General features: G+C 40.5%; 1 protein-coding gene across 1 annotated transcript; it reads left to right on the forward strand.

The window, feature by feature from the left end:
- Nucleotides 1-1,740: 1,740 nt before the first annotated feature.
- PRPS1 (phosphoribosyl pyrophosphate synthetase 1) lies at nucleotides 1,741-22,783 on the forward strand. Its single transcript, XM_037167121.2, has 7 exons — nucleotides 1,741-2,010; nucleotides 13,421-13,604; nucleotides 14,390-14,488; nucleotides 15,760-15,884; nucleotides 18,233-18,406; nucleotides 20,495-20,654; nucleotides 21,771-22,783. Exons 1-7 carry the CDS (start codon nucleotides 1,889-1,891, stop codon nucleotides 21,861-21,863), a joined length of 957 nt encoding a protein of 318 aa, XP_037023016.1. The 5' UTR covers nucleotides 1,741-1,888; the 3' UTR covers nucleotides 21,864-22,783.
- The last annotated feature ends 5,186 nt before the right edge of the window (nucleotides 22,784-27,969 follow it).

Below are 27,969 nucleotides of genomic sequence, written 5' to 3' on the forward strand. Positions count from 1 at the left end.
AAAACTGAAAAGAGAAAAATGCCTTAAAAGAAATGTTAATATCCAGAAGGAGCAGGAAAAGTTGTCTGAAGATGACAAGGAGGTACAGCCAGTTAAATGTGATGCTAGAAGAAGCCCACTGCACTGGGATTGAAGTAGCAGGCCCAGCAAAGGAAGATTTTGCTGCAACTATTGTATTTTCTAGAGCTGCATGGAGTGGGAAGAGAGAAGGAAGACTTCTTTCTCTGCTACTATGGTAGTCATTTACAAGTCTATTAAACTTTTTGTATGACAAAGAGAGTTCCTCCATGGACACCACTGAAAATGGAAGTGCGAGGAAGATAGGCTGCTGCTTTGAGTATTTTCTGCCTTTGCCACTTGGACAAACCCCTTCCCATCTCTGGGTTCCAGTTTTACCACATGTAAAATGAAACTAGTAGACTAGATGATTTCTGAACTTTCTTCTATTATGGGGGTTTGTGGTGACCAAATACGTTTATTTAGGCTTGATTTCTTGATACATCTATACACGTAAAATATATAATCTAAAGTAGAGGAAATAATAGTCAGGTTGGTGTCACCTTCCCTCCTCTTCAGCACAGCCTTCCCAGTGGCCCCCTTCCCAACTGCTCCCTTCAAAATTCTGGAGTGTACAAGATGGGTCACTTCTTGGCAGCTTCTGCCTGAGTTGCCAAATCTGCCATTTTCTGAGCAGCCAAGAATGTGGTGCTCATAACTAAAATTGTATAATTTCAAGTTGCATGATTTTTTATTAAAAAATGCTAGAATTGTACTTTTCTCTTACTTCTAACCCACAGTTGGAATATACCTAATGAAAATATGGTATAAGAATAAAAGCTCTCTTTGGTCCAATTAGCAAATATCATAAAAATAATAAAGCATGGTGTAAAAGGCCACATTAGCAATTTGCAAGTGATGGTGTTGATGTTGAGGTTAAGGGAGGAAGGTAGGACCAAAAACCAGGTTCTTTGAATCATTCAGGGCTCTTTATCTAAAGTCCAATAAATACACTATATTTTCTCTCTTTTCTAAGTGTTAGGTAAATCAGACTATTATTGCCCAGATATTTTGGGAAACTATACTCCGTCCAGACGTTAGAAACAAGGAACAGCTTTCTCCTGCAGTGTCTGTATTATTCAGGCGGTGTACCCTGTCACTTTCCTCTGGAGACTTGTCTTCTAGGCAAAGGCGACACTGCCGCAATTGCAAAGGGCAAACAAACCCATTGAATGCGCCTGTGCTAGCGGTATCTCTCTGTGACGGAAATGTGCTTTAATCCTGCCCCATCCATATACAGAAAAAATAAAAAGCGTTCCTATTCAGGAACATGCAAACTTGTTCAGAAATCTCCCTTTCATTGTGACGAACTCTGGCTGCCATCCGCATAAAGAGATTTTCTCAAAAGAAACTGTAAAGCAGAGCCAGACTGACTTTCTGGTGCTGAAGAAGGAAAAAAAGACCGTGGCTCATTTCCCGCTTGCGAACGAGCTAATAATTACACGTCACTAGCATCCTTCCACCCAATTCAAGCGCAGAACGTTTAGGCGTTTTTTAGCAATCTTTCCGCTACAGCCAGGCTGTGCTGGGCGGGGCTATTTCTTAGCCTCTCCCCTTTCATGGCCTCCCCCTAATATCTGAAAGTATTGGTTGTAATGGAGGACCTGCCCCTCTGTACCTCTCAGCTAATCCGGGTGGGTGGGGTGTGGATTTTCCTATTGGCCCCGCCTCCAGGGCTCTGGGCAATTTAGAGCCGCGCGCCGGTTGAGGACGTAAAATGGCGGAGTAGTTAAGCGCAGCGGTTGGTACTGAGTCTGTGGCCTGACTTCGATTGGGGTCTCGGCAGCAGCAGTTATCACTGAGCAAAGACTACCTACGGTATTTGGCCAAGATGCCAAATATCAAAATCTTCAGCGGCAGCTCCCATCAGGACTTGTCCCAGAAAATTGCTGATCGCCTGGGCCTGGAGCTAGGCAAGGTGGTGACTAAGAAATTCAGCAACCAGGAGACCTGGTAAGGGCGGAGTTGGGACCCCGACCAGCCTCACCTGCCCGGGCGGCAGGAGCGATACCTGGGCAGCAGGGCGGCAGAGGGAAAGGGGCCACAGAGCGACGGGATGTTGGGGGAAGGGTCAGCTCTGAGGCGAGCGTGCTCCACGGGCTGTTTCCGTTATTTTACCGATGGCGGGAGAGCCACATTGGTTCTCACTGTGTGGTGCAGTGGAGTCAAGATCTAGTTTAAGGCGCAGCTACTGGGTTTGAATGTTTGGGGCTGGAGGACCCAGGTCAGGGATAGTAGCTTCCCAAAGCGATGGGAAGGGAAAGACACTTCGCTTCGGCTGTGGGGACACGTGGCTTTGTCGGTTCGCCGTTGAGCCACCTAGGCTGGACAAGTGCCTGTTCACCTCTTGGACCAGCCTGACCGGGAGAACGTACTGAACCCTTCTGGTGTTTCTTCTAGAATCTAAGAAGGAGTTTTTTAATTCGAAATTGTGTTGGCTTTGGTACTGAGGGAAATGAACATGTGCTGAAGGCGCCAAAATGACTACTGAGGACTTCCTCAGATTGGCAAGCGCTGGCTTTCACATCTTTAGAATCTTAGACTCGGAGCCATACTTACGTTAAATCTAGTTGATCCGGTAGGGATTGATGCACTAACTCTGCATCCTGATTGCCAGCATCTCAGCTTGAGCCATCCAGAAAACCTTAAGGAAACTTAATCCTGTAATTGTTGACCTTCAGCAGTGCAGCAACTGGTACAGATAATACGAAAGCTTATTTTTTACTAGCAAAGTCTATCCTGAACTTGTCCACTTCTCTTGGCACTGTGGGAAATTTACTCAACAGTTTCGAAAGTTAAGATAATTGAGGAAAGGTAATAGAGTGGAAGACATGGGTCAAATAGTGCATTGCAACTCGATTTTTATTGACTTGCTAATTAAATTTGCTCCTTCCCCCCTTCCCCCCCTTCCATCCTCCACCTGCACCTTGAGGCCATCTTAGAGATAACTTGGGTGTCTTAGCCTCTCCATTCCCATTCCACCCGAAGGTAGAATCTTCTGGTTCTGATAACCTACTTTGTGTTTTGTTGTTACCCTGATGATCAATCTGAGCAATACTCACAGTAGTATTACAGTCTATTAGGGGAGATCTATTAGGGGAAAGTTTACACCGTAACAAATGATTAGTTAAATAACATGGCTTTGAACATGTTTTCCTAAATGCTTTTATTTCCATTTTTCTTTCTTTAAACTTGTTACCAAAGTTGTTATACTTTGTTTGTAGACCCTACTGATAAAAGCATGTATCTGTAGTGGACATCTTCCTTCTGAATGCTTAATTATTGTGCCACTGGTTGTGATGCAAATGATAGTGTAAACAATGATGCCATCTGTAATCACTTAATACCTTAGTCAAAAGAGGCTAGCCAAGGTGCTGTCTTTAGCTTTGACCACACCTTTATGACTCATGGGCTGTATGTAATAAAGAAGACAAGACATGACCAGACTTTCCAAATGGCAGTTATAGCTAGGGGACAAGAATGATTTTAATTTAAAGGGTTTTTTGTTTTGTTTTGTTTTGGTCCCCTCATAGAACTTTGGTTATTAAATCCTTTTCTTGTGCTTGTAGGAAAAATATACTTTATTTTTCCTTGTGTTAAGCCTTCACCCTCTGCATAATGCAGCACACCAGAACTTGAGGCTATATTGGGAGAGGGGAGGGAGAGAACAACTTCGTTTTCTACTGATTGATTTATCTGAATTTATCAGCAATCCCAGTCTACTTTTCTGAGATGTAAGACTGATTTCATTTTTATCTTTTAAAGGATTTTGTTTATTTATTTTCATAGGGGTGGGGAAGAGAGAGAGAAACATCTATGATTGCCTCTTGCATACCCCCAACTGAGGACCTGGCCTGCAATCCAGGCATGTGCCCTAACCAGGAACCAGCAACCTTTTTGGTTCATAGGCCAGTGCTAAATGCACCAAACCACACCAGCCAGGGCCTGATTTCATTTTTAAACAACTGGACAGTAACATGTATGGAAACACAAGATAAAATTAAGCCCAATGTGGAAATTGCTGACAGTTTAGGTCTCTGTGTTTCTATCTTAATCATTAGCTTTTTGGTTTCTTACATGTTCTGAAATCCTCATTGAAAATAATTGAATTATGTTGCCTATGGAGCTTCCCCCGCCAACCTTAGGCTTTTTTTAAAAAAGATTTTATTTACTTTTTATTTTTAGGGAGGGAGAAGGAGAGGGAGAGAAACATGAATGTATGGTTGCCTCTCCAGTGCCCCCAACCAGGGACCTAGCCCGCAACCCAGGCATGTACCCTGACTGGAATTTGAACCAGCTACCTTTTGGTTCACAGGCTGGCACTCAGCCCACTAAACCACACCAGCCAGGGCACCTTTGGCTTTTTCACACTGCAGAAATGATACCTGCAGCCCTGTGTGACTCTTGGGATTTAAAGGTCATAGGCAGGGCAGTTTAGTGGCTGCTATGGGTCATCAGATGGAGAACTGCAGAGCCCATCCTCAAGTGAGACAGTCTTGATATTTTCTGCAGTTTCACAGACTCTCAGGGGTTGATGCTGTCCTGAGCAGAGTGGCTTTTCTTCTGAAGTCAGGATCATCTGTTGCTGTCCAGTTGTTGAAGAAATGTGCATACATATAGGTAGTATATCATACACACAAGCACTTAAGAGAGGTTAAACCTTAGGCCCTGGACTCAGAGAACCTGGATTTGAATCCTTAGCCTTTTTTTTTTACCTCAAGAATCTGGTCTGTAAAGTAGTATCTACCCATAGAGTTATTGTGAGGATTGAGATAGGACTAAAGTTCTTAGAACATTGTCCAATACAATAAATGTTGGTAAGAAGAGGTGGTGATAGTATTGCAGAAAATGTGAGAAATATAGAAGAAGATGTTGAGTAAAAAGACATCCCCCCAAATTCCACCACCCGAGACAAACTTCACTTTTTGATGTATGACCTTCTAGATGTTTGTGTGTTTATATACTTTTTCAAAAATGTAAGACACATAGCTTTCTTCACTTAGCAATATATTTTGAATAGTTTCTCCCCTTAATATTTAGCCTACATGGCTTTAAACAGTATAATTTGTCTTAGGGTTTTACCATAATTTTAGATAACCAAATCCCTATTAGGTATTTACAATTTTGATCTAATGCTTTTAATATGAAGACCCTTGAGTGTAAAGCTTTGACCATTTCTGATTACTTTCTTGGGGTAAATCCCTAGAAGGGAAATTACTAGGTTAAAGGGTATGTACCATTTTTAGGCTTTTGAATAACTATTGCCAAATTGCTCTCCAGATAAGTTGAACCAATTTCAACTTTCACCAGTAGTAATAACAATATTGATAATAATGAATATGTAATGAATACTTAAAATGTGCTAGTTCCAATGCTAAGCTCTTTATGCATATGGTATATTTAATCCTCTCAACACTGCTATGAGGAGTTACCCTTACTAACCCTGTTTTGTGAGTGAAGGAACTAAGATTCATAGATTAATTAACTTGTCCAATTCTGGGTATTATTTTTTCTTTAAAATTTTTGCTAATACAATATCTCATTTGATTTTTAAAACTTGAATATATTAAACTTTTTGACTCGATTCTCATCAAACCTTGGTTTATTTGGTTATTCTGCATAGGCAAAGATGGGAAAATTTTTATTTTTGGTTGCCTAGGATTTTCCTAAGAACTATATACTTTAGTTAACTCCATGTATTTTGCACATTCCAACACCTCTGTCTAAATTCTTAAGATTTTCTTATTACCACCTGCTTTTTAGATTCACTTTATTTCCTTTTTGTATTTCTTAACATTCTGTGCTCTTTGGATGCATTTATGCCTGATGGTAAAGACAGGGTGAAGAAGAAGCTAGTTTTCTCATTGAATGGACATAGCCAGTCATCTGGCCTCTCCAGAACAGCTGGGAGAAAGATTGGCCCAAAGACATTTGGAGATCACACCATTAGCTAGAGGGAAAGAACAAGGCATGTCTTTAAATTGCTAAACCAGGTCTTCCCACTTGGACCCTAGAGTTGTATACTGTAGATTATGTTAAGAGCAAACAGGTTTTAGGCACAACTGTTGTACCATCATTGCCTAACTTGTCTTTTAGACTTAGAGGAAACCATAATTTTGAGGATTCATAGAACTATTTATCGATCAAGCTGTATAGTCTGGGTGTAGTTTATGAGCTTTGTAATGCTTTATGAAAGTCTTGAACCCTATAATACTTAGGGAAGAAAGAGATTAGTCTTCATTAGTGAAATAAAGAGTTATGCACAGTAAAACAGGCAGTGTCTTAGTTTCCTTGCACTGTTTTATTTTGAATATAGTTAAGAAACTTTTAAAAGTTATTAATGCATTCCTGGTCATAACATCCTTCTATGAATGAGGGGAAGTTTTAGTCTTTAGTTTAGCTTTGGAAAATGGCATAACTGTTGGTTATCATCAAATAAAGACACCAAAATGGTGCTAGTGATTGTGTTGGTGGTGAGCTGGTGATTCTTTTAAGAATTATTTTTCAAGCCTTATGTGCTGTTGGAATATAATGTTTAAAGGAATCACCTCTGTTAAGGCTATGTATTTAGCAAATGCTCTCTGATATTTAACTTGGCAGTGGTAATTTTAATATTTTACCAGCATTCAAGAAAGGATTTGAAGTGTGTTTCATTAGAGTCAACATACAAAAGGTTCATTAAGTAGATACATCAGAACCCTTATAACAGGGGTGTCAAACTAATTTTTACCAAGGGGCCACATCAGCCTCAATGTTGCATTCAAAGGGCCAAAATAATTTTAGGACTCTGTAAGTGTAACTACCCCTTAACTGTTAAGGAGTTGAAATTACATTTGGCCCTGTGAAGACAACTGCAAGGCTGATGCGGCCCCTGGTGAAAATGAGTTTGACACCCCTGCCTTATAGAACAAAGGACAGTAGTACTTGTGCCAAGAATCTGGCATAAAGTGATCACTGAAGTTTAGTGTTACTTTAACTGTATTCCTTGCCTCCCTGGCAGCCAAGGGGATAAAGGTATATGCAATTGATTATGTAGTTTTTATTTTCATAGAACTCTTTGGATACTCCAGGCACAAAATTGTAAGAATTCTATGGGTAGGATCCTTAAGTAATGATACTGAGTAACGTAATGGACAATATAAGCAATGTTGTGGTATTTTTTATATTGTCTCTGATAGTCGACATATTTGTAAAGAGATAAGCCATAATTGTTCATGTTGTTTCCTGGTCTTGATAATAAGAAAACTTTAGAATAGATCATTAGCTCATCCCTAATACATATTGGATCAATTGTCAAACTGCTGTTTGCTTGCTCTTAGGCAAACAACTTGATTCTGGCAAGTGACTGTCTGGAGCTCAGATGTCTGTACACTTGACTGAAACAAGAGCCATAAGCTCCCAATACCAGATGTCAAGAACACAGTTGACTTCTTATATGAAATCAGTGTGTCTGACTTTTGTTCTCCCCCAGGGAAGTGGAGATTTTCATCAAGGAGTTGAGGTATGGGGGATGATTGTGGATGGGATTAAAAATTTTTTGAGTTTTGAGTTGTTCAAATACTTGAAGTACTAGGTCAGGACCGTAGAGTTGTGCAAGGGACTCTTTTAGCCTAGAACCTCTCAAAGAGCATGGAATGTTAGTAAAGTAAAGGAGATTGGAGAAGTCCCTTTAAAAAACCACTGCCTCGTATTTGGGCCTAGCACAATGCTCACCTTCCAGAACAGGCTCACCTCCAGGAAGTATTATTTAGTTCTATTTGTGTTTTTTAAAATTTTAATATATTTATCCCAATATACTCAAAGTATTAAAAATTTAACATGTAATCAATAAAAACTGATACATATTTTTACTTTTCTATATAATGTCTTCTTAGTAAGGCATGTATTTTATACTTAGAGCACCTCTCAAATCAATTCCTCAGTCATATTAGCCACATTTCTCAATAATCCCATGAGGTCAGTGTCTACTATTTTGGACAGCGCCATTCTAGATAGGACCTACAGTTTGGGGAACATGCAAGTTGCTTTTGCAGAAAGCCTTCTTCCCTGGCTTCCTATTGCCGTCAATTTGAATTTTGAATAATGTCTTCAGAAATCAATTTTGGCATTTGGTTTAGTTGAGATTGCTGACATATTCAGTTGTTTCTTAATGCTGATATTGATAATAAATAGATGTCAACTCAGCCAGGTCCACATAATTCCTATAATCATTATGTCGCTCAGTATCACTATTATAGAATCCTACCATAAACTCCTTTATAGCTATCACATCCTGTTGGGCCCCCAAAATTGTAGATCCACCCAAAATTAAGTATCAGTTGAGAATCTATAAAGTGATATGAGCAGATATATCAAAACCTTTTGAAGAAGTATGTTGGACCCACTTGCCCCTAGTGTGAAGTGGATTAGTTTTTGAGGGACCACAAAAGTCAGTCTTGAATTTTCATAATAAGCCCTCAGAAGGTTCATATTCTGTCTAAAGTGAGTGGATCCAAGAGGCAACCGAATCCTGAGGGATACCCATTCATTCATTCACTCACTCATTCATTCATTCATTGTGTCATTATTGACACTGGCTTGCTGGATATATAGATGAGCATTACAGATCTGGTCCCTGCCTTCACAGAGCTTGCATTCTGGTGTAGGACAGAGACAATAAACAGTTGCATAAAAAATAAGGTGATAAGCCCTGATTGGTGTGACTTAGTGGATTGGGTATGGCCTGTGAACCACTGGTTCGATTCCAAGCCAGGGCACATGCCTGGGTTGCAGGCCAGGACCACAGTTGAGGGCATGTGAAAGGCAACCAATCAATATATCTCTCCCACATCATATATCTCACACATTGATATTTCTGTCCCTCTCTTTCTTTGCTCCCTTCCCCTCTCTCTAAAAATAAAAATTAAAAAGTAAGGTGATAAGAAATTGTGGTGATTTGTTTCTGGTTTGATTTGTTTTTACATTTTCCTTTTATGTTTCTTGCTTTACTATATAAACTAACACCATTCTTTCTAGAGGTAGGATCCTTTCCATTGTTACTGGGATTGGAAAGAAGTGATATTAAATAGTAATTATCACCTATATTAGCTTCTTCTGGCCATAAATGATCTCCTGCTGAAGTTTTTTCTTGATCAATAGGTGGCATCAACCATTTTGATTTATGCCTTGTCTTCATGTACTACACACACACACACACACCCAAATGTGCACCCACAAACACTTACACCTAGAGGATGAATAGGGAAATGATGTTTTGAAGTGTTACTGAGGTTATTATTTTTATTTTTTAAAAGATTTTATTTATTTATTTATTTTATACCGAGGGGAAGGGAGGAAGAGAAGGAGAGATTCTCTTTGATTCCATGAGAGGCAACCACAATCAACATGTGGTTGCCTCTCATGCACCACCTATGGGGGACCTGACCTGGCCTGCAACTGAGGTATGTGCCCTGACTGGTAAATTGAACCAGTGACCCTTAGGTTCATAGGCTGGTGCTCAATCCACTGAGCCACACCAGCCAGGGCTTAAAGATTATTATTTTTAAATCATAAGTTATTATTGGTAAGGTCCCAAGTATAGATATTGATATTTTTCATTTTATGGTAAAAGATAGCCCTACCCTATAGTTAGAGTAACTTCCTGTGGGATTTTTAAAACCAGACTTACTAATTGGGCCATAGCAGAGTTAGCATAGAATGATGGCAAGGACGGCATGTGTTTTATTCTCTGTTGTGCCCTGGCATCTAGCACAGTGACTGACAATGGAATAATTTATATTTGTTGAGTGAACTGGCCAATATGGTTGATTTGGTACTATCTGCTGTAGAAAGCGTCTTTATGGAATAGTAGTGATTCAGTCCTTATGATCTTTCTACTTTTATTATATATGGATTATGGTACTCACAGATGTTATATCAAATTTGCATTCACAAAGTTCCAGTCAACATGGAGGTATAGGCAGGCATGGGTCACCTCTTCCTACAACCACATCAAAATTACAACTAATGAGATACCACTTTACACCAGTCAGGATGGCTATCATAAACAAAGCAACAAACAACAAATGTTGGAGAGGGTGTGGGGAAAAGGGGTCCTTAGTCCACTGTTGGTGGGATTGCAGGCTGGTACAACCATTATGGAAAACAGTATGGAATTTTCTCAGAAAAATAAAAATCAACCTGCCTTTTGACCCAGCAATTCCACTGCTGGGATTATATCCTAAGAATCCTAAAACATCAATGTCAAAGAACTTATGCACCCCAATGTTCATAGCAGCACAATTTACAATAGCCGAGTTGGAAGCAACCTAGGTGCCCATCAGTAAATGAATGGATCAAAAAAATTGTGGTACATATACACAATGGACTTCTATGCTGCAGAGAGAAAGAAGGAGCTACTACCTTTTGCAACAACATGGATGGAACTGGAAAGCATTATGCTGAGTGAAATAGGCCAGGTGCTGAAAAACAAATACCATATGATCTCACCTTTAACAGGAAGCTAAACAACAAAACAAACAAGCAAGCAGGGGAAAAAAAACAAAGACACTGAAATAGAGAACAAGGGGACAGTGACCAGAGGGGAGAAGGAAGGGAAGTTAAGGGGAAAAAGGGGGAGGGATTTGGAGGAACAAATAGGAAGGACACAGGGACGAGAACTAAGGGGGGTGGAAATGGGAGGGAGGTGGGGAGCAAGGGGCGGGGGAGTCTGGGATGGGAGAAATAGACAAAAAACTGTACTTGAAAAATAACTAAATAAAATTAATTTTTAAAAAATTACAACTAAAATATAGAACAACCATCACTCAGAACCATCAGAAATTGAGTTGAATGGAAGTCTGACAACTATGGAATAAAAGAAACTACATCCATCCAGATTGGTAGGAAGGGTGCAGATGCAGAGTGGACTGGTCCCTCTCCCAGGTGTGACAGATAAAAATTCAGGAGGGAAATCTTGAGAGTGAGGAGTCCCAGAGTCCCAGCCCCATACCAAGCCCCCTAGCCCAGGGTTCCAGTGCCGGGAAGATAAGTCTCCACAACTTCTGGCTGCAAACATCAGTAGAAGTTGAGTCAGTGGAAAAAACTGCTGGAGCTCCAAGCAGTTGCTCTTAACCCACACACTAACTCATGTACTCAGACTCACTCCCTCTGAGCTCACTTGCTCTGGGCCAGCACCAGAGTGGTAGCTTGAAAAGCACCAGTGGTATACAGGGAGAAGCTGAAGTGTCTGGCATCAAGGCAAGCAGAGGCCATTGTCCCTTTTCTAAACCCTCCCCCCACACAGCCAGCAAGCTGGTGCCATAGCTGAGACTCCATCAACTTGGCTCACACTGTTTGATCCACCTTGAAGATCTCCAGAGACTCTTCCCCACTCACCTTATGGGCCCACCCCAGCTGTTTTTCCATATGAATAGCTGGTCTTGGCTCATGGTTCACAACTTCTTAAATCCTATCAAATAAACAACAGCTGGCCTCAGTGATCCACAGTCCCAGGACTAGCAGCAGCCAGCCTAGATTCACAGCTTGGCTTTGCCTGGGTATCTCCAAGCCCAGTGCAAGTAGCAGCCCTCTCAGATTGCTTTATAGCTCAGGTAGGATGGTCCTGGGGAAAACAAAGATAGGGGCTGACCTTGGCATGCACCACCTGGGAAACCTCAGAGCCTACACATCCAGTGGACCACTACAGACCACAGTGGAGCACCACCACCCTGCCCTTGCACAGCTGATGCTCCCTGGAGGGCTGAGGTTGGTGGTCAGTGGTCCCAGCCAGTCCTTGCAGCTGACTGGCCTGGGTAAATCCCTCCCATTGATTTGCCAACAGCAACCAAGGCTCAACTACAAGAGGAGGGTGTACATATGAAGGGCACGCCTAGAATATTCAGCTTGGGTGATAGGGGAGGCTATGCCACTGGACCCTACAGGACACCTAGTACATGAAGCTACACTACCAAGACATGGAGTCAAAGCAGCTCTGCCTAATACATAGAAATAAACACAGGGAGGCTGCCAAATGAGGAGATGAACATGGCCCAAGTGATAGAACAGATCAAAACTCCAGAAAGAGAGCTAAGTGAAATGGAAATAAGCAACCTATTAGATGCAGAATTCAAAGTACTGATTATAAAGATGCTTAGGTGGGGGGGACTCCGCCCACAGGGCCCCCTCTGGCTGCCACAGATGAGAATAAGTCCACCAAGACATGATATGCTTGGGGAGGAGAGGTAGCCAATCTCTCAAAGAAGAAGGGCCAAGAGCCTTTTCCTCAGTGGGCTTTTATTGGGTTCATTTTGCACAGGAATACAGTTAAAGCTCATTAATCATTGTCAAGCAGTAAGGATCAAACAATAGATAACATACAAAGAACTATGAGGGCTTATTCTGAGTCAGGGTCTGTTAGCAAAGGGGATACGAAACTTTGGGAAACAAAGCCATTTCCTGCTCAGACCCTTATCATTTAATTGAGAGTATTCTTAACAAAGCAGGTTTCACAGGATTTTATGTATTCTTTCTTAGGGCTGATCACCTGGGGAACCCACCCTTTCCAGCACAGGGCTGTACCACCCTCTGTCATTGTTTCAGGCTTAAATTGGGCAGGGGAAGTAAGGCAGCCAAGAGATTAGGAGATTTCTCCCAGACAGAATATGGACTCAGGCTATGTCAAAACCAAGGGGCGAGGGTCCATCACCCCCTTTTACTATAGCCCCCCAAGTCCTTCCTCGGGGCCTCCCCATGATTGTGCCTGTCTTAGGTCATTCCCCCCTTGGGGAATCTTATCTGTCATTGGCTAACTGATCAAGCATTAGAGGCCAGTTAGGATGAAGTAAAAGGAGCAGAAGCAGCACTCCTGCCAGGGAGATAAACTTTGTCTCCTTAATGGCTTATGGTCTGAAGGTCCTGCACTCAGCCTTAGCCATGGGGGGGCTGGGTTACAGCTTCTGAAATCAGGCAGGGCGGTTCCCAACATTTAACGAACTTAGTGAGGATCCCCAGCAGCATAGGAAAGATCCAATCATAAATGAAGGATGCATTAATTAAAATCAAATTTGCATTCACATGTCTCATACCTGAAATAAAATTATGATTCAATTACTTGTGAGTACTTTAGCCAATCTTTTTTATATCATGTCCTATGTAGAAATAGGTAATATTTGTATAGTGCAGTGGAGTAAACTGAGGTAGTAAACTGCTTCTGTTACAAGGGCCCCTCCAGGTGATCTCCTGAAGTTTGAGGGGTTTGGTGTTCACATACAGCTATAAACCATTCATAGAATACTAGTAGAAAGCTATGCTTTTTAGATCTTACTGTCTGTAGAAGTATGATGCTTTAAGATATATTGTTTTTGTTGTCCTTTTCTGGTTTTAGTGTTGAAATTGGTGAAAGTGTACGTGGAGAGGATGTCTACATTGTTCAGAGTGGCTGTGGTGAAATTAACGACAATTTAATGGAGCTTTTGATCATGATTAATGCCTGTAAGATTGCTTCAGCTAGCCGGGTTACTGCAGTCATCCCGTGCTTTCCTTATGCCCGGCAGGATAAGAAGGATAAGGTAGGAGGAGAACCTCCTTAATTAAAAAAAAATGATTTTAGTCAGGGGAAGCATGAGCACTTGCCCAAAGTTATAAAACTTTTTCCTTAATCATCAGATATGTATTTAGAGGATATTTTTAAGTCACATTCTCTGAGGAATTACCTGATGTTTAAAACAATTGACATGTGATTAGTTTGTATAAAGCAACACATTTGTAGTATGTGTGTTTAGTTCTAGTCATCCTGTGTGACTTTTGGTTAGTTCATTGCTATCATTTAATTGTATCAGTAAGACTAAGCACCAGCTCCCATGGAGTAGAATATTTTTTTAAACTATTGTAGATCTCCTGGGACCCTTCTGGTGTTATAGTTGTGATGTTTTCCTAAAACTTGAAGTCTGTTCTCATTACACACACACATACCCCTTGCCTTATTTATGTGGTATATTAGGGGATCAGGTATATACATAAAACTTTGCAGATCTGTTTTGTCTATTATAATCAGTTCCCAATTTTTTTTACATACAATGCATGGGAAAGGCCAAATATTTTTATTCCAATAGAGCAGGGGTGTCAAACTTGTTTTCATCAGTGGCCACATCAGCTTTGCAGTTGCCTTCAAAGGGCTGAACGTAATTTCAACACCTGAACATTTAAGGAGTAGTTACATTTATACAGTCCTAAAATTATTTTGGCCCTTTGAAGGCAACCTTAAATATAGTAGGTACCCAATAAATAAATGCTTTTTGTGCAAATGAATTGCTTCTGAAATTGGCTTTTTTTTTTCTTCATCTCCTCCATTTAGAGCCGGGCTCCAATCTCAGCCAAGCTTGTTGCAAATATGCTTTCCGTAGCAGGTGCAGATCATATTATCACCATGGACCTTCATGCTTCTCAAATTCAGGTATCAATGGAAACTACACATTAGTTTAGGTTTTTAGAGGTTAGAAGGGGAAGAGGACTGATAATGCTGAAGACTACAGAGAGCAAAATATTCCTCAAGTACAGCTCAAATAAACTAGATATTGACAATATTTTAAACATTCTCATATTGAGCTTAGTTCATGTTCTTAGTCACTTGGAATCATTGGAAAGAGAGGCAGTCATGTATTCTGGGAAGAGTAAGTTTTGGGATCAGACCTAGTTCGAATACTGACTCTGGCACTTACTACTTTTATAACGTTGGGCAGGTTATTTAATTTCTCTGAATATATGCTGCTTTGCTAACGTGATTCTTAAGTAATATGTTAAATTCATAGTATAATGCCTGCTTGTGACAGTAGCCAAATAAGTGGGAGTTGTTATTGTCATCATTAAATTTAGAGCCACAGATATTGGAACCTATTTTCTAACATAAACCCAGAGTAAGGGGAGCCTACTATACACATAACTATACACATACTACCTTATGTGTATACTTTTAACTTTTTTTTTCTTTTTTAAATATATAATCTTCATTATATTTTTCCATTACCATTTAGTCCCCTTATATCCCCCATCCACTTTTTATACTTTTTAAAGCAGCTTTCAAATCATTGTAATGAGAGGCTTATGGCAATCCAGTGAGGTATATAGGACAGGTGATTATACACATTTTGTAGAAGAGGAACAAATTAGTTGAACAACGTAACTAATCTGTGGCAACTAATATTAGAACATAGATCTGTCTTCTAGTTATTTTCTGTGACCATTTGTTATAAATACCTTCCACTAAGTTTATATACTATACCATCTCTAAATGGTTTACCAGTTAGCTTTTGTTCCTTAGCATAAAGCAGTGGATTTTATTATCTCATGAGTTATGTACATTGGCTGGGTAGTTCTGGTGTCAGCTGAATTTGGCCATTTTTTTTTCAAGGGCTCACTCATGTACCTATGATCAGTTGTGTGTTAGCTGAGGTCTGGCTTTGCCCATTGTGGCTGGGCTCTCTTGCATAGCTTGGATCCGAAGAGGCCATTTGTATAGTCTTCTACACTGAGCATACCTTCTAATCAGTCTGAATGTTCTAGTAAGGTATTCTTTGGGCAAGTCAGTATTCTCATTAGTCATTCACAAATGAAAGAGAAGGGTATACCTTAGACTCCCACAATGTTACACGTCAAATCCATTCAAGAAAAATAAATAAATGGAAGAGAAGGAAAATGAAGCAAAAGTGACCTAGTTCCTTTCTACAGGGCTTTTTTGATATCCCTGTGGACAATTTGTATGCAGAGCCAGCTGTCCTGAAGTGGATAAGGGAGAACATCTCTGAGTGGAGGAACTGCACTATTGTCTCACCTGATGCTGGGGGAGCTAAGAGGTATGGTTGAAATTCATATTATTCTCAATGTATTGGGAAAAATAAAATAAAATCAATATACTGGGAAAATCTTACTATTGTCAGAAAGTCATTTTTTTAATCCAAGTGACAATTTTTAAGTATGTCAGAATGGATGTACTGATAACTAGGACATAGGCTGGATATAGTTTTACTCCTCTTCCTGGCCTGATTCACTATGTGAAAGACAAGACAGCAGCAGAGGGGCCCTAAATAGTCTGGTGTTGTGGGCCTGACTGTAACCCATTAGTAACTTGGCACTTGGAGCTAGCAACACTGATAGAAGCCTGTTAAAAAGGGAAGGAAATATGGTTTTGAAATGAGTGGCACCTGCTGTCAAACCACATAATAATAGTGGACAAGTAAGCTTTTATACACTTCTTAATGCTTTTGTTAGACCATTTTGATCCTTTGGATAAAAGTATGAGGCAGGAAGGAAAATTAGGTATGGCAATTTTATTTAAACTCAAGACCTTAACATTTAAAATGAACTGCCAGGGATTGCCAGTTGTAGTGCTTTATAGCTCACCTGGTTGCGACTAAGAGCTTTTGATTTCCTTAGTGGGTTACTCATTAGTAATGCATTCAAAAGTGAGATACGTGCTTCATAGCTCTTTATATGAAGTTACAAAATACAGATGATTAGGAAAAGCTAATTCAGATCTCTTTAATAGCCTTCAAATCTTCAATGATTGTTTCTCTACAAGTTCTTTATTTCAGTTACTTCAACAGCACTGATAAGCTGAGAACTTGAGTTCTGTTATTCAGCCAGATGGCTTTTTCAAGATCATGTAATCACCAGTTACCTTCTGGAATACTAGAGATAGAACCTAAAAATACCCTCTACTGGTAGTTGTCATACTTGTCAACTCATCGTATATTGTTTTCACATCGTGCCATGGGACTTAGAAAATAGTCACATTCAAAATAAATAATCAAGCAGGATTTTCTTTCCAAAGTTGAAAAACTCCTCTTATTATCAATAGATGATTTATTGCTACATTTTTGTTTTTATTTGTAATTTTATTGTAGTGAAGGAGGGGTTTCAAAGTGAGTGGCTGTCACTTCTGTGTTGGCAGGATTTTTGGAGTAGGGAGAGATCCCTGTGTAGTTATAACTTGCACATGGTTCTCCCCTCCAAAGGCATAGGGAATGACTTTTTCTAGCCCTTCATGTTGTATTAATCACTGAGTTTGTTGGCTATTTTGTATGGACAGTTTGGGTTGCTTGAACTAATTGATCGTGCATTTGCCTTGGATAAGTAATCATTACAAGTAGATTGATTAGTTTTGATGTTCTGTGCCCATGCAGTAATAGTAAAATGAACACAGGTTGTGGTTCATTTAGACCAAGGTACAAATATTGCCTATCTGTGGTTCAAACCTTGTGTGTTCTCTATTATATGGTTACAGGTTCTCCCCTATAATATAGCACAAACTCAGATATGTGACCATCATCACAAGGGAAACAGAGCATAATACTCTGGTGGGACCAGTACATTAAAAGAAAATAAAAGCACAGGTCTATCACTTACGATGAGAATGGCACAGTGGAGCATGGATATGCTGCCACTGGGACAGTGGCATTTATACTGAATGGATTTGTATTTGAGTGAATGATGTGGCACTTTGTCACCAGACAAATTCGTCTTCCATCCCATGTTTTAGTCTGCTTTTTACTATCTTGCAAAAAAAAAAAAAAAGATAATCTCCTGTTTTGATTTGTAGGTACTTTGTATAGCAAGGTGACCAGTTTGCCTGGTTAATTAGTATGTAACTTTCTTTCTAGGAGTTGTTAAAGGAACTCCCAAGCTTGGTGTCCAGGTATAGTTGACATTGATAGTTTGTTCATCCCCGAGGGGAGTGTGATGAGGGTATGGGCATTGGAACAGGCTGAGAGCACTGCTATCCTCTAGCGAGGTTCAGGTTCACTTCTTACCACATCCACATGTCAAATTGGGACAGTCTGCATTTCTGCCATTAGTTAACCAAGTCTCTCTCCCCTTCTGCTGCTAATCCATTAAATGAATGTGCCTTAGCATTATTCCACTTCCTGGAACTGGTAAGGACATCTCTCTAGCCCCTACTGTAATCCAGAATGCATATAAGGTTGACTGATACATTTATAAACTACTCTCATGATGTAGAGACATTAGTTTATAAAACCAAGTTTGTGATATCAATAAAATAATTGCCTTCTTCCTGCCTTGGGAACTATTTAGTTTCAAGGAGAATTCTCCCCCAGAAAACAAGCCCATTCTTTAGTCCATTTATTTTTGTCTTAGGAGCCACACATACCCAGGTTTCAACTGCCAATACCCTGTTTTGCAGAGTTACCTCTATCGCAGACCGGTTGAATGTTGACTTTGCCTTGATTCACAAAGAACGGAAAAAAGCCAATGAAGTGGACCGCATGGTGCTGGTGGGAGACGTGAAGGATCGGGTGGCCATTCTAGTAGATGACATGGCTGACACTTGTGGCACAATCTGCCATGCAGCTGACAAGTGAGTGCCAAGCAGTAGGGCCTCTGGTTAGAAGTAAAAAGCTAACTTATGTGAATGCCTTAAGACTGCTGATTCTTTCTGAAACTGAGTGGAGGGATGATAACTGGCTTTGGGAGTTTTTCCTCACCTTAGGCTTGCATTTCAATATGTATAACTTGATGAATACTCTTCCCCCTCCCCCATAAATTTCCATAGTGTTTTTTCTCTTTATTGTGCTTAAATTGTATATAACATAACATTGGCCATTTTAAGTGTAAAATTCAGTGGTATTAGCTACACACACACACACACACACACACACACACACATATATATATATATATATGATATATATGTCTATATATATATCATATTTCTGGCTGTTTTGTGTGTAGTGCATAAATCATATATAGTGTAATTATCACTGTGTTTCTAAAATTTTGCCATTGCTCTGAATACTTTTGATTGTTTTTTTGTTTGTTTTAGCAAGTTAAAATGGAAATTCATAGGCCTGAGCAGGCAGAAATAATATTCTCATTTATATTTTACATAAGCCAGAAACCCTGGTCTTACCTCTTGATTGTCCATTTTAGCTTCTAATACCTTCATTCATATTACTTCTCATCTCTTGTCTGTTCTAAATTGCCTTCCCTCTCTTCACCCTGCTACCAGTCACCAGTCTCTTACTTCCCGAGTCCATCTTTCACATTGCCTTTCTACTTGCTAGTCTTCCTAAAACTAAGGTTTGATCCTACCACTCCTCACTTTTAAAACCTTAAGTGGCTTCTCATTGTGTAAAGTCCAAGCCACTATGGATAGCATTGTCTGTCATGACTTTTTTTTTTAAACTCTGAGTGTGCCTTGCCCAGGCCCTGGCATATGGGTGCTAAAATGGTGTTTGTGTGCTAGACGACTCCTGATTTTTCTCTTGGAGTATATATTCATAAACTTCCTTTTGTCTCTTTGTATTAGTAAGGAAATGCTAATTGCTATAATAGATCAACTCCCTGAAATGTTGGTGGCTTAACATGATAAAATTTCTTTCTCATTCATGGCATAGTCCAATGTGAGCATTCCTTTTTCAGTCATGTGTTAAAGGCACTGCACCTTTACCATGTAGCTTCCAAGATTACTTTGAAAGACATTTTTATTTTGGCCAGCCAGAAAGGGAAAAGATCATGGAATATTAATTACCCATGGAAGATTTTTTTTCAATACTCACCCAAAGATATGTTTTGTTGATTTGAGAGAGAGAAAGAGAAAGAAAACACTGATGTCAGAGAAAAACATCAATCAGTTGCCTCCTGTATGCACCCTGATCAGGGATTAAACCTACAAGCATTTGCTGTATGGGATGATGCTCTAACCAACTGAGTACCTGGCCAGGGCTACCCATAGAAGATTTTTATCAGCTCAGCCAAGAAGTGGTGTACATTGTAGCTACCCATATTTTGACAGCCAGAATTAAAGTTGTATGGCCACACCTAACTATGTGAGGCTGGGAAATGTAGTCCATCTGTGTTCCCAGAAAGAAGAGGTGATGGATCTTGCTGATTGCAGCATTCTGCCACAGTCCTTTTATATGAATCCAGACCTATTCAGATAAGTTCTTAGTCTGGTTCTCTCCCCTTGATAAGGACTGAATTGTGGCCCCCTAAAATTTTTGCATTAAAACCCTAACCTTTTCAGTGTGATAACATTTGGAGATGGGACCTTTGGGAGGTATTTAGATTTATATGAAGTCATGAGGGTGGGGTCTTTATGACTGGATTAATACCCTTCTTATAATAAGAGACCAGAGAGCTTGCTCCTGCCTCCTCCTCCTCCATGAATGTGGAGGCCAAAGTAGTCAAAGAGGTTGTGTGAACATTCAGTGATATGGCAGCCACCAATCAACTTAAGAGAATGGGCCTCAGAATGAAACCTGCCTTGCTGTCCCCTTGATCTTAGACTTTTCACCCCCCCTCCAAGAGCTGTGAGAAATAAAATTCTGTTTAAGCCACACAGTCTGGTATGGTACCTAAGCTGACTAATAAATCACTTCTTCCTAAGTCAGATACCATAGTGACAGGTAAGATTAATCAAAATCACCTCTTCTTTTTCCTATAGACTTCTTTCAGCTGGAGCCACTAGAGTTTATGCTATCTTGACTCACGGAATCTTTTCTGGCCCAGCCATTTCTCGCATTAACAATGCATGCTTTGAAGCAGTAGTGGTCACCAATACCATACCTCAGGAGGATAAGATGAAGCATTGCTCCAAAATACAGGTGAGGATGAGATTCTTGCAAAACAAAACTCCACCGAGTATTCAGGAGGTGGTTATATATGTTGAATTTGCTAGAAGGTTTCTTTTGACTCAAGGATTTAGTGTGTCATCAGGATCTGTGATCCAAGAATAAAAAATCCCATGCTTAAAAACTCAGATTCCGCCCTGGTTGAGGCTTAGTGGATTGAGCACCAGCCTATGAACCAGAGAGTCACCGGTTCAATTCCCAGTCAGGGCACATGCCTGCCTGGGCTGTGGGCCAGGTCCTGGTTCGGGGCATGTAAGAGGCAACCACACATTGATGTTTCTGTCTTTTTTCCTCCCTTCTCTTCTATGATAAATAAATAAAATCTTAAAAAAAAAACGTAGATTCCCAGACTTCAGAATCTTTGAAGGATGGACCCCAAGAGTCTACATTTTAACAGGCTCTCTCAGTGACCATGATACTCAAGTTTGCAAGTCTGTGTTTTATAGTTTGTGTGTATGTCACTCTTAACTTTTGGCCCTCTCAGATGTAATATGAAACCTTTAAACTGATGGTTTATTCCTTAGAACTCCAGTGTTTCTCAGAGTTGCTCTGGAATCAAACTAAGTTAATTACCTAGTATTCTTGTTAAAATGCAGTTTCCTTTGATCCATCCAAGACCTACAAAACTGGAGGTACTGGGACCACTGCCTTCAAGTAATTCCCCAAGTAATTGTTAAGTTCTCAATTTCGAATGCTATTACACTAAAAGAGAAGGCCTTTGCTTAATTTAAAATCTATACAATAATCCATTAGCTTTCTGAAATATGTAGAATTTGGGGGTTGATATTATTCTTAAGGGGTATTTTTCAGGTTAAATATTCAGTCCTAAAAAGAATTTAAATGTCAACCCATCACCATCTTGGTGAGTCTGAGTTAGAAATTTTCCTCAATAAGCATTTTAACTCTGCCCTACATTGTTATATTAAAAATGTTATGAAGAATAGCTGGGTGCAGGCTCACAAGGGGAAACAACACAGTGCAGCAGTCTTAAGAGGAAGCACTCTCATTAGGATTCTCATCAGTGTCTGCAAATTGGCCAGTCATCTCTATCTACATGGTACTAACCTGGTGTTTTTCATGTTTTTATAGGTGATCGACATCTCCATGATCCTTGCAGAAGCCATCAGGAGAACTCACAATGGGGAATCTGTTTCCTACCTGTTTAGCCATGTCCCTTTATAATAGAATAACTTCTGAGGCTTTTAAAAAATAAAGTGAACCCCGACCCTTGTTTTCCCTTGGTGTTCAATGAAAAATTTAGCAGAAGACCCAGCTTGTTCCAGTAGCTTTCTATATCCCATGCCAGGCACATTAATGTTTCTCTAAAATTAGGGAAAGACAGATGGAGACTAACTGCTCGGATTTCCTACCTGCATTGTCTCACTCTGGCTTCTCTGATTTTGTGAGCCTCGCAACTTTCACTATAGCTCAACTGCTGCAGGATTTCAGGCTTCGAAGGGTGTTGTATGGAGCATTTATGTGATTGGGGAAGCTCAGCCTACTTTCCTGTGAATGCTTCAGGGTTACATTGGTTCAGAATTACTAGCAACAAAGCAACCCAATCCCCCATGCCTGTAATGTGTGACCTGTTCTCTAAGGTCTATACTAAATTATAACAGGAGCCCTAGGCAGTCCAGAATCCAGCTCTCAGGTGGGAGCCTGAGGGAAGATAGCGCACAACTGAACAGATCTTGGTAGGAAAAAAGCTTGATACATCACCCTCTGCTAGGGAACTGTTGCTTAGTCTCTTTTGTACCTGTTTCTTTTCATTTGGTTTGATACTTTTCCTGGCCAAATACCCTCTTGGGCCCAAATCGTCATCCTACCATAGTCTTCCGGAATGCAAACCTCACTTTTTGCTCTGTATTGTTTAACATTTACATGAGATGTTTTGCTGTAGCTTAATCTTCCTTAGCTCACTACCACCATGGTAGCAGGTTCTAGGTGGTGTTGTAGTGCCTTTTGATTAATTTAAGTATTTAATTTTATCTTTCATCGGATCTTTTAGCCTCTCCAATGACTTGAGCTTTCTGTTAAAAACATTGATGTTAATAGCTCTTGTAGAGGAAACTAATAAAGTATCTGTGTGTGTGTGTGTGTGATCCTGGGTTTATCTAATCTCCTTATCGTATCTGTACTGTTCTCTTTGCCAAAGTGCCTTGCTGCCCAATGATAGTTCTTATTTTTTGTTTCTAAATTATTAGCTGCATTATTAAGCCAAGAGGAGACATTAACCGCAGTTTCATATGTATAGTAATTCTTATGCATTATACCTCAACTGTAGGATGTCTAATGCCTGCTGGATCTGGATAGTAATTAGGTCTTAAAGAGAATAGTTTCTGTAATTTATTCATTTTGAACCAATTTTGCCAAACAGTGAAAGTATTTCTTCATCAATAGTTGATACATATTTGGTTATTAATTTCAGCCCTTCTGAACAAAAACTGGGGAAGGTAAATGTGCAAAAATGAAGAATGAATTATAACACATTCCAAAATTTTAAGGGACTTTCTTTGTTTATCATCAAATAAGGGCATTCTTTCATTTTGGGGAGCTACATGCTTCTGGAACTTTATGAAAATTGTTCACTTATCCTGGTTCTGGTTTTATTTTCTTTGTATTTGATTTATGTTGAGTATTGGGATACCTATTTTACAATGAGTCTTTTGAAAAAAAAAGTGATTCAGAAGGGAGCAAAGTGATCTATGACTCTCTAGCCCTCTTCACCCAAAATCTTTGCTCTGGGAGAAGCTGATGCGGAGCATCAATGCCATAACTTGCTGATTATGCTCTTTTCTAAAGTATTGGGTCAGTTGGTCAAGGTTTGGCCATTTCACAATATTTTGACATAAAGCCTCTACTGTGGGTACCCTTGGTTAATCTAGTTCCTTGGATGAGGTTTTGACAAAGGTCATTCAAGAAAGGATCTCAATCCCTATTTTTTTTATTGATCCCTATGCCCGGGGGAAGGTCAATATTCAATTTCTTGTGAGACTTAGCAAAATGCCCTAATCACCTCCAAGGCCATTCTTATTTTCTCCAGTGAGAGAGATCCATGTGTCCCGGATGGCAAGTAATTCTTCACTGGGGAAGAGGAACAGACCTGTTGAACTGTGAGAAGGCAGCACCGAAGCTGAAGGGAGTTGCAGTGAGAGCAGTTGAAATGATCCGCAAGAGTTATATATATGATTGTGTCTGAGCAAAAAGCATCACTAGGTTGTATTTCACATTCCTTCACCTACTCCTACCCTCAGAACCAGAGAAAAGGAGGTTAGTTAGACCAAGGCTAAGCTCATCAAGTCCCCAAGCTAATGCCTTAATAAAATATTTATTTCACCTTAAATTGGGACTGTTAAGTTTTTTTTCAGATTTGGAATGGAAGCACTTTCTGCTAAAGGGTTATTTAGCCCATTCATTTATGTAGTCCTTAACCTGAGGGTAATCAGGATTGTGAAAAGCATGAAATTCCTTAAGAAAGCACTCTCTCCCATTGACCTGCTCTCCCACCATCTTGAGTAGTGCTTGATGGTAGGGGAAAGAAGAAGCCTCAGGAAAGGAGCTGGTTTCTTGGTGGCACCTCCCCCACAAACTCCTAAAGTAAGAATGAAAGAAGAAAGCCCTGCACCTACTGCCCAGGGCCCACCAGACTACAGACTACCGAGGAGGTAAATTGCCCTATTTGTGGAAAGAGCCCTTTCAGTCAGGAAATGGAACCAGCCTCTGAACCTCCAGCCTTTTAGCCAGATGAGTCTCAGTTGATTGGCTTCTGGAGCCCTTAGGCCTGGGTTCCCCTGCCTCTTGTTTGCCTTTGTGGTACCTTTGCAGAGGATTTGCTTTCACTGTGCTTGACAAGGCCTTTTGCATCCAGTGCAAAATATGACTAAAACAGGTTCTGTTATAGAAGGGTCGTGTGTCTTTGTGGAGTCCTCAATATTACATGGAAACAGGTTACCAGGGTTATCTATACAGCCCTTTGTATAGCTACCAATGGGAGAAGGGAGGATGAGAATGAACACAACCATGGGGTGGGAACACACACCACAGTTAATTCACACTTCATTTCCAGGCTAAGGATTGACCAATCATGTGCCTATTAGTAATTTTGCAGGTGATTATTAAAAAACATGCTTGACAATCTTCCACCCCTCAGAACCATTCACTGGCCTCTGGACACTGCTGCTTGGAACAAGTGGCAAAGGGTGCTAAAACTAAAGATTTTTCCCTCTTGCTTTACTTTTCTGCTATGTTTAGGTATCTGTTTTTCCCTTGTAGAACTTTTTCACCAGTCTGAGACCCGCTGTATAATAGTGAAGCAAATTCCACTCTAAATTATAATGGATAAAGCTCAATGTTTCATAGAGTCTTTGTTCAAGTGTTTCTTCTAAATCATCTTTTTCAAAGTTTAGGTCTTTGTGGGACAACTGCAGGGTAGCTAAGATGTTAATGGGAATATTCAGATCCCTTATACTAAATACATGTACTAAACATGTATGTTAGGATCAGGTCTTGACATTGGTTCTCAGGTTGCTCTTTCTGGGATGTTTCTGCTGGGGTGGGTGATGTCAACTGCCTCAGAGAACCTTGTGCTATTAAAAACCTGTGTTTTAAAAAACCTTCCATGTAAAAAATCTGTGATTTTACAGATAAGATTAAATATAAGGGTAGATGTTAAATCAGAAGTAAGGCCAGATAATTAGTTGCCAAATCTGAAGAAAATTGTAGTAAAAAGTTAGTTTCTGAGAGTTTGTCCTCAGTCTGATAATAGGAAAGCGACTTGCAGTCATGTTTGGTATATTTGATTGGGGGAGGGGGGCTTATCATTTCTTTTCAGTATGGAATCAAATGGGATAAAGGATATAGAAAGTAATGTGAAGAAGCAATGGTCTTTTCCTTCAAGCTTCAGGAAGTTACTTTGACCTAAAAGACCTTTGGTAATGGTTGTTCAGTTGCTGCTCTACCTCACCCCCAAGACTGCAAAGTGCAGGGCTTGCAGGAGCTGGACACATTCCTACTGCCTCACACTTGAGACTGCTTTTCTGTCTCAGCATTGCCAGCCATGAGAAAGAAGTTACTTCTTGACTACCACCTTCCATTCTCCTCTGCCCCACTGTTCTGAACCTGGATGCCATTAGCCTTTGATGTTCTTAAGCAGATGTTGCCATGAAGCTTCTTAGGCCCTCTGTTATAGAGGATGTTCTCTTGGGTGTTTTCTTGTGGAGTGAAAGGGAAGGAGAAACAAAGGGGCAGGGTAGATTTTTCCATCCCATCCTTTGGTAACCTCACCAGCCCCAGAGCCTCAAAAACCTGGCTGGCTCTTTGTTCTTGCTGAGTCCATGTGGGTGTGATCTCTCTTTATTGTTGGCCTATTGTTCACTCCTCCATGACAGCCTGCTATCCCTGCCTCATGCCCTAAGGAAAGCCAGAGGGTTTCCACTGGTCACCTGAGTCAGACTCTTCTATCATTTTCCCTTTCTGAGCTCTTTTTCCCAATATATGTTTCTCCAATAGTCCAGTTAGCAACTATAGAATTAAATACAGAGGAAGAGGAAGCTCATTTTGAAGAAAAATATGTGAAAGTGTACAGTGTGACACCAGGCCTTATTCCCAATCCCATCTGCTTTGCTTTTTTTCAACTGGCTCAGTTTTTATATTCTTCAAGTTTACATAGCCACACTGAGTTGTTCACTTACTACAGCAGCTGATCTTCACCCATATAGTTCCATGAGTTCACTCACATGTGGTTTTGATTCAGGGTTTGAATATAAAACAAGCCAGGCTTGATCAATTCATTTTGCTTGGGCAATACATTGAACAGAAGTTTTTGACTCCAGCATATAAATTAGCCTGGAAGCACACCACCAACTCAGTCTTCACCCTCAAAGTTCGAGGGGTAGGGCCTCTAATGGCATAGTAGGTAGGAACTTTGAGGTGTGGGAGGGCCTGCAGCAAGGCAGGGGAGGAGCATCCAGGGAAGGGCTGCCCAGCTGTTGAAGCCTGGCTGTGGACACTCCCCTGCAGAACCTTTCTTGTACCCACCATCTAGCCCATGGGGCCCAATACTACTGCCCAGCTGCCACTATGGAGAGCCATGCAGAGAGTGGAAGGCCAGGACGTCTGGGGAAAATGACTTGAGTAGTGGCATGACTGGCAGCTTCAGCACTTGTCAGTCCTCCAGGTCCCCTCTTCCCTTTTATGCATGCCGCCAGCAGCCAGGGTAACAAAATGGTAGCCAATTATCAAAGGGAAAGTGCACGAAGTGTAAGTGTATAATTTGAGGTACTCTCTTCTGGAGGGGGAAACAGGACATTACAACTTACTGTGATAAGGACTATGATAAGGGAAAAATTAAGGTTTGATGGGAGCACACTAAGCCAGTGTTGGGAGTCATGAAAGGCTTACTGGAGAAAATTATTTTTACTCTTTAAGCAGTTAATTAGAAGTTAGTCAAAGATGGAGTGGGGAAAAGGGAATTTCAGGCAAACAGAATAGCATGTGCTCACCTGGACAACCACAAGAATGTAGCTAGTGTGTATGTATGTGTGGGGGTGGCATAGGATGAGCTGTGATGAGGAATGGGGCCAGCGAGAACAGATCAAAGGATCTTATAAGCAGATTGACCATGCATGTAACATCCCAGCATAGTTATTAGTAGCACCCCTTTTCACTCTTGAAAGTGTCCTGGTTTGGATTGTATAGTAACCTTATCATATGGTAACCCTACTTGTAAGACATACTAAGGAATTTCAGTTTTATCATGTGAGCAAAGAAGAACCAGTGAGGATTTTTTTTAAAGATTTTATTTATTTATCTTTAGAGGGGAAAGGAAGGAGAGAGGGAGAGAACTGGCCTGCAACCCAGACATGTGCCCTGACTGGGAATCGAACCGTGGTTGCTTGGTTCCCAGGCCCGCGCTCAATCCGCTGAGCTACACCAGCCAGGGCTCCAGTGAGGATTTTAAGCAGGGTGCCAACAGGATCAGATTCACACAGTTAAAATAATAGACTGACAATAATGTGAAGCATGGATTCGGTGGGGGCAAGAGTGAAGGAAAGGGAGACCAGATGGTAAGTGATGTGGTGGTCCAAGAGTGAGATGGGGGTGGCCAAGACAAGACAAGTTCGTGAAGGAAACAATATGCAATATATTTTGGAGGAAAATGCAACAGAGGAGTGTTAGAAATGTACAAGAAACAAAGGAAGGAGGAACTGGGTGATCTGATCCGAATGCCTTTACCTGATGCTGCACTGAGAGGCGGGCTGAGTCAGGGTTGACTTCAGCACCAGCAGAA

Source organism: Artibeus jamaicensis, unplaced genomic scaffold (assembly GCF_021234435.1).
Source record: "Artibeus jamaicensis isolate MK-2021 breed Jamaican fruit bat unplaced genomic scaffold, CSHL_Jam_final scaffold_461, whole genome shotgun sequence".
Taxonomy (NCBI): Eukaryota; Metazoa; Chordata; class Mammalia; order Chiroptera; family Phyllostomidae; genus Artibeus; species Artibeus jamaicensis.